Source organism: Bos taurus, chromosome 6, assembly GCF_002263795.3.
Source record: "Bos taurus isolate L1 Dominette 01449 registration number 42190680 breed Hereford chromosome 6, ARS-UCD2.0, whole genome shotgun sequence".
NCBI lineage: Eukaryota > Metazoa > Chordata > Mammalia > Artiodactyla > Bovidae > Bos > Bos taurus.
In genome coordinates, this window is record NC_037333.1 from 59154709 (window position 1) to 59167165 (window position 12457).

Consider the following 12457-nt stretch of genomic DNA (forward strand, 5'->3'; position numbering starts at 1 on the left):
ATCTTTCTTGACTGGGAATCAAACCCATGTCCCCTGCACTGGCAGGTGGATTCCTAACCACTGAACCACTAGGGAAGTCCCTATAATTGATTATTATATGTCCATCTTTTTGGCCAAAAATTGAGTCAAAGATAATTATTGAATCATTATCGTATATTCTGCTTTCCATTCAACACTTTAAAAACCTTTTGAGTAAGTGACTGAATAAAGAGTAGGTATTCCTTTCATTTTATAGATAAGGAAACTGATGACTTAGTAAGTTTAATAAAATGGAAAATAATAAGTGTTATTAAGGATACAGAGAATTGGAACCGTCATATATTGCTAGTGGGAATGTTAAATGGTGCAACCTGTGGAAAGGTTGACATTCCTTGAAAGGTTAAGCATAGAGTTACCATATGACCCAGCAGTTCTGGTCCCAGGCTTGTACACAAGAGAATTGAAAACACAGTTCATCCACACAGAAACTTATGTATATTCCTAATAGCCAAAAGGTGGAAACAACCCAGATGTCTATCCACTGGTGAATGGACAAAATGTGGTATATTGATACAGTGGAATATAATTAAGCCATAAAAAGGAATGAAATACTGACACCTGCTGCACCACAGATGAACCTTGTAAGGATTATGCAGTGTGAAAGAAGCCAGATACAATGGGCCACATATTATATGATTTCCATTTATATAAATTGTCTAGAATAGGATCCATAGAAACAAAGTTCATTATTGTTTTCTGGGACTGGAAAGCCAGGGATGGAGACTGACTGCTAACTGGCCCAGAATTTCTTTTTGAGATGATGGAATGTTCTGGAATTAGATCATGATGATGGTTGTACAACATTGTAATGTACTAAAACACACTGAATTGTACATTTTAAAATCGTGAATTTTATTTCAGTAGAAAAAATTATGAGAATAAAAGAGTTAAATAACTTAAGGTGATACTTGGCCAGACCCAAGATACAAACTCTATCTGGAAGCCAAAGCCCATCTGTGCACGCTGCCTGTGGTGACCTGTAATTATGGTTGGTCACCACCAGATGGTAGTATTTTTTGAACAGAAACATGTCCAGAGGAACAATCTGTGGCTCTGTCCCACATTGCTTGTAGTTGTAAAAGATGATGGTCAAAATTAGGGATGAATTATTTTAAAAAATCTGACCCTTTTGTGTCTTCTGATTGAAATATATATACCACAACTACCCATGAAGCTTTTTGCCCCCAAATAACCAGAAGCAGATGAAGCCTTTAGATCTGACTACTGCTTTGTTCAGATTTGTAGGGAATAGAGGAACATGTTAGATGACACCATGGGGATACAAAATCCAGACTGTAAATATTTAGGATAAATGATCTCATTTTTCCAACAAATTGAAAAACTCCATTACACAGCAGGAAGGAGAACCTTTTAAAAGTTAAGAGGTATATCAACCAAATACCCAGGGATCAAATCCTGGTCTCCTGCATTGCAGGCAGATTCTCTACCGTCTGAGCCACCAGGGATGCCCTATGAAATATATCAACCAAATACAATGTGTGGACTTTTCAAACCTGATTCAAACAAATCACTGTTTTTGAGACTATTGGGGGAAATTTTTAGCCATTTTTAGAAACGTTAAGGAACTATTTTTAACTTTGTAAGATATGATTGTGACATTGTGGTTATGTTTTTTTTTTAGAGAGTCTTTATCTTTTAAAATACGTACTGAAATATTTACAGTTGAAATGACAAATCTGAGAAATGCTTTAGATGAGTTTACACAGGAATTATAAATACAAGAGCAACATGTCCACTTTAATTCCAGACTAAATATTGCCTTAGGAGATATGAGACTTGAAAAACAATGTTTGTGGATCTGCTAGAGTCTTAGGGCCAGAGAAGGCAATGGCAACCCACTCCAGTACTCTTGCCTGGAAAATCCCATGGACAGAGGAGCCTGGTAGCCTGCCGTCCATGGGGTCGCTAAGAGTCAGACACAACTGAGCTACTTCACTTTCAGTTTTCACTTTCATGCATTGGAGAAGGAAATGGCAACCCACTCCAGTGTTCTTGCCTGGAGAATCCCAGGGACACGGGAGCCTGGTGGGCTGCCGTCTATGGGGTCGCACAGAGTCAGACACGACTGAAGCGACTTAGCAGCAGCAGCAGCAGAGTCTTATGGCAACTTAATGAACAGAGTATGGAATGTTTATGGGTACATGTATTTTATGCTAAAGGTCATAACTTGTGCTATTTAAAACTGAGGAGCAAATATCTACTGAATTGTGAAATCAATTCATATTATAAACAGGTTTTTTGTTGTTGCTATTTTATTGTAGCTGTTACTTCCAGATTTATATATTTTATTTGCACAGGCTCATTTCCAAAGCAGGAGCTATGGTCTTTTAAGAGGCTCAGGTTCATTTGATATTTTAAAATCATCTATTTGGAAGACTTTCTTAAGTTAATAATTGATTATCTTTAACAGTAACACTGCAGTCCATGCTATAATTAGTGGGTTTGCTAATGGCTCTTCCTGAGAGTGATAGCCTATAAAGCAGTTGCCTCATACCCCATTTTACTGACAAGAAAATAGGCACAGATAGGCTAAGAAACTTGTCCATGGTCCCAATACACAGTCATTTAGTGACAGAGCTGCTTATAATAAAGATCAAAGCTGTCTGGCTTCGGAGTATTTAGTAGAGTTGTTGTAAAGATTCTTAGTTAATAAATGTAAGTCACTTAAAGTGATGCCTGACTCCATGTGTGTAATAATTGTTCAGTATCGTTAATATTATCGTTGTCATCATTATTTCAGAGAGAAATTCTAGTAGCACATGCATGTCTCTCTCCCGACAGGAGAAGTTCCACTCAAGTCTTTAGGTGGATCAATTGCTATGAAGCTTCTATACTTAAAAGTATAGAAGATAAAACATACATTTAAAAACATCAGTGTAGGACTTTTTGAAGTAATAAATCTTTAAATCCTCATGAAAACAATTTCATATGTGTTTGAGTAAAGGTTTGTTTTCTGTTGAGAATGTAAGATAAATAAATTTTAACTGTTCCAATTCCTGTTGTAACAGAATTTAAGCAGAATGGTGGTAAGCCCTATCTCTCTGTGATAACGGGGAGAGGAAACCACAGCCAGGGAGGAGTTGCACGCATCAAACCAGCCGTCATTAAATACCTCACAAGCCATAACTTTAGGTGAGTATAGATTTCTGTTATCGATAATGGCAGTTGCCCATATGCAGATAATAAACACTAATAGTATGCTCAGAACAATTTTTTAAGGTAGTTTACTAAATTTAACCATCTGATTTTAGCCACAAATTCATGATTATGATATGTAACATCCTTTCTGGATTTATGATGTCTAGTAAACCAGAAATGAAAGAAAAATGGTTTGTTCTTGAAGTAATCATTTGAAAAAAACTATTTCTATCATAGATTTAAAATTTAAAAGAAAATAAGTATATTATTTTTTTTTTATGTTATTTAAGATAGTTAGATTATACATATCATTAGTTTAGTTCAGTTCAGTCACTTAGTCGTGTCCGACTCTTTGCAACCCCATGGACTGCAGCACGCCAGGCCTCCCTGTCCATCACCAACTCCCGGAGTTTACTCAAACTCATGTCCATTGAGTCGGTGATGCCATCCAACCATCTCATCCTCTGTCATCCCCTTTTCCTCACACCCTAAGGTTATTGTTTAATTCTTTTGAAAAGAAGTACATGTTTGTGGATTTTGGAAGAATTTGGAGCTCCTGCTAAAATGTGGTTATAATTTGTATGTATTTAAACTTTAGTGGAAATCTCTAGTCAGTTATGAATTTATACGTCTTCCTAAATTAAGTGCCACTATTAGTCTTAGCTGGCAAATATGAAATGTCCTTTTTCGTAACAGCCAATGGCAAGACAAGTTCAAGAAGAAAGATTTGTTGATGGATAGATTCCCTGAGGAATCCCAGTGCCCTCCTTCCCTTCTAGTTTCAGTTATTACAGCCTGTTTTGTTTATGTCATGTAATAAAATGTTCGCTATGTTATAGAAAGATGTAACATTAATTCTGAGCATGAAAACAGATGACATTTTAGGGTTACTTTTACAAAAGAAATAGGCTAGAACATTATCATATTGTAATTAATCGTCTGTTTTAGAGACTGGTGGTGTTTCTTTAAATTTCACACTGAGGGAGTTTCATGTTCTGATAAATCAGACTTACCTATGGAAATTTCTTCTTGGTGCTGTTATAATGCAGAGAGAGAATGTAATTCAGACATCATCATATCCTTCGTACAGCTTACTGTTATTCATTAACATCAAAATCAGGCTTGAGAATTTTTAAAAATCTTAAATTGTAATAAGATTGCTGTTAGGAGTAATCCCCAGCCTTAGTCATGTATTTATTTTGACAGTAGATTAAAAAGAACACAAGCATAGATATTAGTCCTTGATTTAACTTAAAGGAGAGTGCTTTGATAGTGAATATTATGTTTAGCATAGGCACTTAGAATTGGTTACAAGATATATTTTGTAATCAATTTGAAATTTTTATCTTTAACTCTTTTTTCATTTTTGCAGATTCTCTGAAATTAAACCAGGGTGCTTGAAAGTCATGCTAAAATAAAACAAACATCCTTGACTAAAAAGTGTGAAGGTTTGTAGCTTAAAATTAGTTTTATTTGCAGTGATTTAGTCAATTTTACGTAAATGTATGTTTTATTAGTAGTGATGTCCAGTTATAAACAGAAAAACATGATGTTTTTCAAAATTCAAGAGACGTTTAATTTTTACTCAATCAAATGCCAAATATGTTGTCTATTAAAGATATTAAAGAGAATTTTTATTGATTACCAGATGTCTAAGAAAATTATCAGCTGTGGTTTTAAAGATTGAAATGCTCTGATACTTTCTCAGACAGAAAATGTTAACCTTTATATTAATTGTTGTTTGACGTTTCATAAAGTCTTAAAGGCTTCTACGAGAGGTATTTAAAGTGCTTTGAGATCTAGTTGTAGTAGTACAGAAAGAAAGGAGATCTAACAGAAACCTTTGAGTGCTTTTGATTTCAAAACAATACAAAAAATCATTTTGCCATATTCTGCAGGAAGGAAGACACTCTGTTGTACTTCTTCTTTGTATATGGTTGTGATCGCTTACCTTTTGTTCCTTCTTTCTGGGTGTGTACATTTCCTAGAAGTTAAGTTGGGGTCTGAGATTATGGTGCAGTTTTATACCTTCTATAGGCAGACAAGTTTTCAAAGAAGGAGTGCTGCTGTCTTCTAGAACTGCTCCTAGTCTTATAGCACTGCCTGTGTAAATGATATTTATTGAAGACAGTACTAAAGAGCTATATTTTGTATTTGAGGCATGTAATTTCTAAACTAGAGAAGGTCAAAATCCTATTAACTTAAAACAGATATAGAAAACATTTTTAATATAATCATAAAAGAAATTCTTACAATTTAAAAGTTTTTTACCTTTATTTTTAAAAAGAACCAACTTTCTGAAAGGAAACTCACTGACATCTTTTTTCTTGGTCAGGTTAAAAAGCCCTGTTAGTATACTTGTCAGTTATAACTTCCTTTACACAAGTTTAGTGTGATAAAGTATAATTTTCCAATATGAGACGCTGGCTTAAATAAATCTGACTTTGGATGTGAAGGGTATTTTCAACATACGTAGTTTTAGCAAACAACTGTATTGATTTTTGATAAGCTTAAAAATTATTTGGACTAGAGGTGATAGGATTTAGGATTGCGCTATTACTGAAAGAATTTCCAGAAGAACAGACATTTTAATGAAAATAAAATTCAGAAACATGTTTTTATATATCATGAAAGCATGCTTGTAAAAGAAGAGCCATATCATTGAATTTATTTCCATAAAAATATATGTTTGTTACTTAGAAATAGTAACTGATGTTGAAGTATTATTCACATTGTTACATTTGTGGTAATTTGTTAAAAATGCCAACAGTTTGGCATGTTTTTTGTGAGGTCTAGAAGAGTTGTATACTTGTTTAAATTGTTTTAAAAATAAAACAATTCCTTTCAACAACTTTAATTATAAAACTACAACTGTTAGTTAATGAAATAAAACCTTTCTGTGTATAAATTGATATGATTTAAGAAATGTGTATAACAGTACTAAAACCTAGAATTATTCAAGTGTGTGCAGCTGCATACTCATTTTCTGTGTTTTTATATTTCCTCATCCCAGTTTAAAAAAAAGACATCGCTTTTGAGTGTTTCAACTAGACTTTATTTCAATATTAGTTATTATAATTATGATTAATATGGGAGCAGTCAAAAAGAACAAGAGGTGAGGTATTTTGTGGGCAGAAATCAAATGAAAGAACTTATGTTTTGAACTGTACCAACTCTAGTTTTATGCTTTATTTTGGTAAATCTAGGGCATTTCTTCTTAATCATCATTCGTAAATATATGGAGAAATATTGAGCATTATAAATGTTTTTGTAAAGTTGTTTAGTATCAAATTGGCTTCTATCCCACTATCTAGCATAGTTTAAGCAACATGTAATTATGAAAGAAAATTTTATAATGGCTCTTTTCTTGTTTTGCCTGTTTCTAAATCCTGTATGCCAAAGGTAAACAGAGTTTGAGGATTATCAAATTTTTCTCTTTTACTCATTTCTAAATCCTGTGTGTCTAGATAATGAGGGGCTTATCAGAGTTTTTGTGTATGTTTTGGTATATTTGTGCTAATATATATGACTTACTAGAATGGCTCTTTGCAAAGTTATTAATATTTAAGAAATACAACAGCTCTGTAATTTTGGAAGATTTTAATAACAATTATATTCTTTCAATAGTCTCTTACCAGTATCTCCCAGGGGACGATGAGCACTAATGTGGAAACCACAGGGAAAGCGGGGTTGAACAGAAGGGACTCTTAACAGTATTTTCAGTCTGTTCATTTCCTTCCTTAAACAGGAGAAATGGAAGTATTTTGTTTTACATTTATTGGCTGTTCATGTATCTCTATATTATTTCAAGTTGAGATTTATTCATGTATTAGTGTTTCAGTACTGCCTGAAATTCTAAGGCCTTTAAATGTGGGACATATTGTATAGTAGAAACCCTGACTTAACACTTTAAAGTGTCTTGTGTATTATAACACATTTTGGAGAGAAAAGCTAAATAATTCTGTTGGATTGTTTCCAATCCTTTATTTTGTCCTTTTTAAATTCAAGTGTTTTGTATGCTTAGAAAAAAGATATATATAATAGCAAGATTGCTTATTTCTGAGCTGGAAATTGGAAACTTTGAAACTCAGGAAATTGCTCTGACAATGTTTTAACTGCTCTCAATTTAAGAAAATGACAAAATGTATAAAAAAGACACAAAAATAATGTGTGCTGTTTTTTCCAATTGCTTTTTTGTTGTGCAATAGAGGTGAAGTTTGATAATTTTTCTGTGTTGTGGTTAAATATTGCTTATTTTTATTTACATGGTAAAGAAAACAGATTTAAATGTTTTGTGTGGCCAAAAAACCTTGTCATTTAAAAGGTAAAGTAAGTTTAGGTAGAATTTATGTAAATGGTGCTTATTTTTAAATGTAATTCAAGTTTACAGTGTTACTTAATGTCTCTTTGCAAAATTTATTAGAGAAATAAGGCTAGAATGCATCTACATCCCGGAGAGTTTTTTATAACTTCACATTATATGATGACATTGTTTTCCTTAAAGTTGAGCAAATGACTTTTATGGTCCAAATGATGAAACCATTTATTAACATGTGATTGAGAATTAACCATGAGACTTCTCATTAAAATATAATATTGCAACTGTCAGTTGGAGAATATATTATAAGATTTTCAAACAGTCTATTAGAGACAAAATCCTTTTATTTGTACTATAAAGAAAATGTAATTTTGCTGTTAACTCTGTACTTTTTTATTGAAACTGTTTTATAACTTTGCTTTTAAAATTTCTTATGAAACCATTTGCAAATTACATACTTAATTTAATAAAATACATTAACCACTGCTCAATGTGAGGATATCCTTCATTTGGTGTGGTGGGGTTAGTGGTTTAAATATTAAAGTACATTTTTATGCATAACTTAATATTTAATATTTCACATGGTCACAATCTCCACTTCCCTCCTTCTCCCCTCCATTCAAGCAGTTAGGCCTTTCTTCTTCCATTACTTTAGGGGAAGGATTTGATCAGCAGAAAGGAAAACCAAAGGAGTGTTCCTAACTTTCATTTGCAAAAGCCTACATGCTTAGGGACCAGTAAAGACCAGCAGGACAGACAAAAGGATGAGACAGAGGACTTCCATCACTCCACTCCACCCCATCCTCAACACAAAGAAGTTTCCTCCAGGATGACACCACACCACCCTTATGGTAGAAAGCGAAGAGGAACTAAAGAGCCTCTTGATGAAGGTGAAAGAGGAGAGTCAAAAAGCTGGCTTAAAACTCTGCATTCAAAAAACTAAGATCACGGCATCCTGTCCTATCACTTCATGGCAAATAGATGGGGAAACAGTGGCTGACTTTTATTTTGGGGGCTCCAAAATCACTGCAGATGGTGACTGCAGCCATGAAATTTAAAAGGTGCTTGCTCTTCAGAAGAAAAGCTATGACCAAGCTAGACAGCGTATTTAAAAGCAGAGACTTGACTTTGCCAACAAAGGTTCATCTAGTCAAAGCTATGGTTTTTCCAGTAGTCATGTATGGATGTGAGAGTTGAACTATAAAGAAAGCTGAGCACCGAAGAATTGATGCTTTTGAACTGTGTTGTTGGAGAAGTCTCTTGAGAGTCCCTTTGGACTGCAAGGAGATCCAACCAGTCCATCCTAAAGGAAATCAATTCTGAATATTCATTGGAAGGACTAATGCTGAAGCTGAAACTCCAGTACTTTGGCCACCTGATGTGAAGAACTGACTCATTGGAATAGACCCTGATGCTGGGAAAGATTGAGGGCAGGAGGAGAAGGGGACGGCAGAGGATGAGATGGTTGGATGGCATCACTGACTTGATTGACATGAGTTTGAGCAAGCTCTGGGAGTTGGTGATGGACAGGGAATCCTGGCATGCTGCAGTCCATGGGGTCATGAAGAGTTGGACATGACTGAACTGAACTGGTAATTTCAAGGGAAAAGTGTCAAAAGTTTTTTATTTTTGTACCACAACTTTTATTCTAATTTGAACTATTTTGCTGTTGCAAAAAAGGACTTCCCTGTAGCTCAAATGGTAAAGAATCTGCCTGCAGTGCAGGATACCTGGGTTCTATTCCTGGGTTGGGAAGATTCTCTGGAGAAGGGAATGGAGGTCCACTCCAGTATTCTTGCCTGGAGAATCCCATGGACAGAGGAGCCTGGTGGTCTACAGTCCATGGGATCACAAAGAGTTGGACACCACTGAGGAGGAAAAGTTACGACCAACCTAGATAGCATATTGAAAAGCAGAGACATTGCCAACAAAGGTCCATCTAGTCAATGGTACGGTTTTTCCAGTAGTCATGTATGGATATGAGAGTTGGACTGTGAAGAAAGCTGAGGGCCGAAGAATTGATGCTTTTGAACTGTGGTGTTGGAGAAGACTCTTGAGAGTCCCTTGGACTGCAAGGAGATCCAACCAGTCCATTCTGAAGGAGATCAGCCCTGGGATTTCTTTGGAAGGAATGATGCTAAAGCTGAAACTCCAGTACTTTGGCCACCTCATGCGAAGAGTTGACTCATTGGAAAAGACTCTGATGCTGGGAGGGATTGGGGGCAGGAGGAGAAGGGGAGGACAGAGGAAGAGATGGCTGGATGGCATTTTTGGTGATGCTGGATGGCATCACTGACTTGATTGGCATGAGTTTGAGTGAACTTAGACTTAAAAAGTGACTTAAAAATATTTATTTTCGGTGATGGACGTGAGTCTGAGTGAACTCTGGGAGTTGGTGATGGACAGGGAGGCCTGGCATGCTGCGATTCATGGGGTCGCAAAGAGTCGGACACAACTGAGCAACTGAACTGAACTGAACTGAGCAACTAACTACTACTACTGTAGCAAATAGGGGTCTGCTTTTGAACCAGGATTAGCTAGGTTTATGTTTTCATACCATTATGTCTTTTGACTGATGTCACAATTAAGAATTGTGTCTCTAAAGAACTGTGTCTCTCAAGTAATACTTTAATTAATATTAAAGTCCTTTGAACTTTATTAAACTCCAAAATAGAATAATTTATACATTTAGCAAGGACTTAAAAATATTTATTCAATAAGTATTTATTGGATATTTGTTAATAGGAATACCAAGTGAGGCAGAAAGAGCTTCTCTCTACAGGTATTTCATCAACTATTTTGTGTGTGATAATTTATATGGTGGGACACTTTTCATATACATTATATTTTAAGACTCAAGGGAAATTTATTACATAGGTGTCCTACAAAAGCTTAGATAGACTTGCCTAGTTAGTGGCAGAGGTAAGACTTCAACCTGGATTCTCTGACTCCTAGTATAGAGCAACTATATCTGTCTTAAGAGTAAGAATAATTGCTGAAAAAGAGATAATATCCTGTTATCCCCAACTGAGAGAGATGTGGCTCCACAGTGTATGTCTGTGAAAGTCTGTCATTTCTAAATCTGCCTTCCTCCTTTATCTAGGAGGATAAAGCTGCTATTATGGTTTTTTCCAATGGTAAAGATAAATTGATTTTTCTCTTCATTTAAAATTTCAGAAATATAAAGAGTCCAGGACTGATGGGCATCCTCTTTTCCATGAAGTTTTTGAGAATCTAGGATCCTTTTAGCTCATCACTGTAGCCGATCCAAGGAGGGCTCTCATTTTCCTAAAGCAGTATGGGTGGCTATAGCTCTAATCATCGCATCTATAGTCTCTTGGAGGAAAGACAAGAAGGGAGCAGTGGGCAAATGCCAGTGGTCTTTTGCATAAGAATTGTGGAAGCCGCCATAGAACACTTCCACTTACATCTTACTGGCCAGAACTCAGTTGCGTGGTCACATCTAGGTGCAAGAGAGGCTGGGAAGTTGTCTTTATTTCATACTATCATGTGTTCTGGTAAAATTTGGGCATTCTCTTGGAGGAAAAAAAATGTATTAAGGGAATGAAGCGTAGTCTCTGCCACATCATTTTTGATTATTGAATGCAAATAATGTGAAAATTAGTTCTTATAAATTTTTTTAACAAGTCTTTGTTGATTACTATGTGCTAGGAATAACAAAGGAACTCACAGTTGTATGTATTTTAACTTAAATATTCAAATAGTAACCAACATTGCTGATGGAATGGGTTTTCAGTTGATAACTGCTAATGCAATCACTTTTGATCTAATAACTCAATTGTGGCAACTAGATTAAGTATGTAAGTTATTTCTAGTGATACTGTTAATATATTTGTATAGTGACATTTGTGTTTTCTTAAACATTCTTTACCAGTGAGCCACAAGGGAAGCCCAATGTTAGAGAAGAAACAGGTAAAACAGCTAATTGTAAGCAAGGTTCTGTTAGACAATGAATCTTTCTAGTGGTTTGTTCTTTCTTAAGATAACTTTGGCTCTTCAGCATCTTTTGTGGTTCCATACAAATTTTAGGATTGTTCTGTTTCTATGAAAAATTCCACTGAAATTTTGAATGGGATTACATTGAATCTACATTGGTTCCTCTCTGTAGCTCAGACGGTAAAGAATCTGCCTGCAATGTGCAAGACCTGGATTCGATCTCAGGGTTGGGAAAATCCCCTGGAGAAGGGAATGGCAACCCACTCCAGTATTCTTGCCTGGAGAATCCCGTGGACAGAGGAGCCTGGTGGGCTACAATCCATGGGATAGAAGAGAGTCAGACACGATTGAGTGACTGACACTTACTGCCTTACATTGAATCTATAGATGATTTTGGATACTATGGACTTAACTCTTCTGATCCATGAGCATGAGATAATCTCTCTACTTACTTGTATCTTCAATTTCTTTCATCAGCCTCATACAGTTTTCATTGTACATACCTTTCACTTCCTTGATTAAATTTATTCCTAGCTATTTATTGTTTCTGATGCTATTGTAAATGGATTTTTTTTGTTGTTGTTTTTGTGTTCTTTGTTGCACTGTGTCTTCATTGCTCTGTACAGGCTTTCTCTAGTTGTGTGCGACAAGTGGGGGCCACGCTTCATTGTGGTGTGTGGTCTTCTCATTTTGGTGACCTCTCTCCTTGCAGAGCACAGGCTCTAGGCCCGTGGGCTTTAGTAGTTGTGGCTCATGGGCTCAGAAGCTGTGTGGCACAGAGCTTAGTTGCTTTGCAGCATGTGGAATCTTCCCAGACCAGGAATTGAACCCGTGTCCCCTGCATTGGCAGGCAGATTCCTGTCTACTGTGCCACCAGAGAGGTCCGTAAATGGGGTTGTTTTATTTTTTGGTGAGATAGTTCATTGTTAGTATAGAGAAACACAGCTGCTTTTTGTATGTTGATATTATATCCTACAACTTTAC

At 35.7% G+C, this 12457-nt stretch overlaps 1 protein-coding gene across 3 annotated transcripts in view; it reads left to right on the top strand.

Annotated features, from left to right (window-relative positions):
* Window positions 1-8001, top strand: part of N4BP2 (NEDD4 binding protein 2) — a 55855-nt gene extending 47854 nt beyond the window's left edge. For 2 of the 3 annotated variants that reach the window (XM_024993547.2, XM_005207906.5), the window contains exons 16-17: window positions 3069-3192; window positions 4571-8001. In XM_024993547.2, coding sequence (XP_024849315.1) covers window positions 3069-3192; window positions 4571-4616 — 170 coding nt within the window. In that variant the 3' untranslated portion in view covers window positions 4617-8001. The remainder of the gene's footprint in view (window positions 1-3068; window positions 3193-4570) is intronic. The other variant, XM_024993549.2, reaches the window with a different exon arrangement.
* Window positions 8002-12457: the final 4456 nt, after the last annotated feature.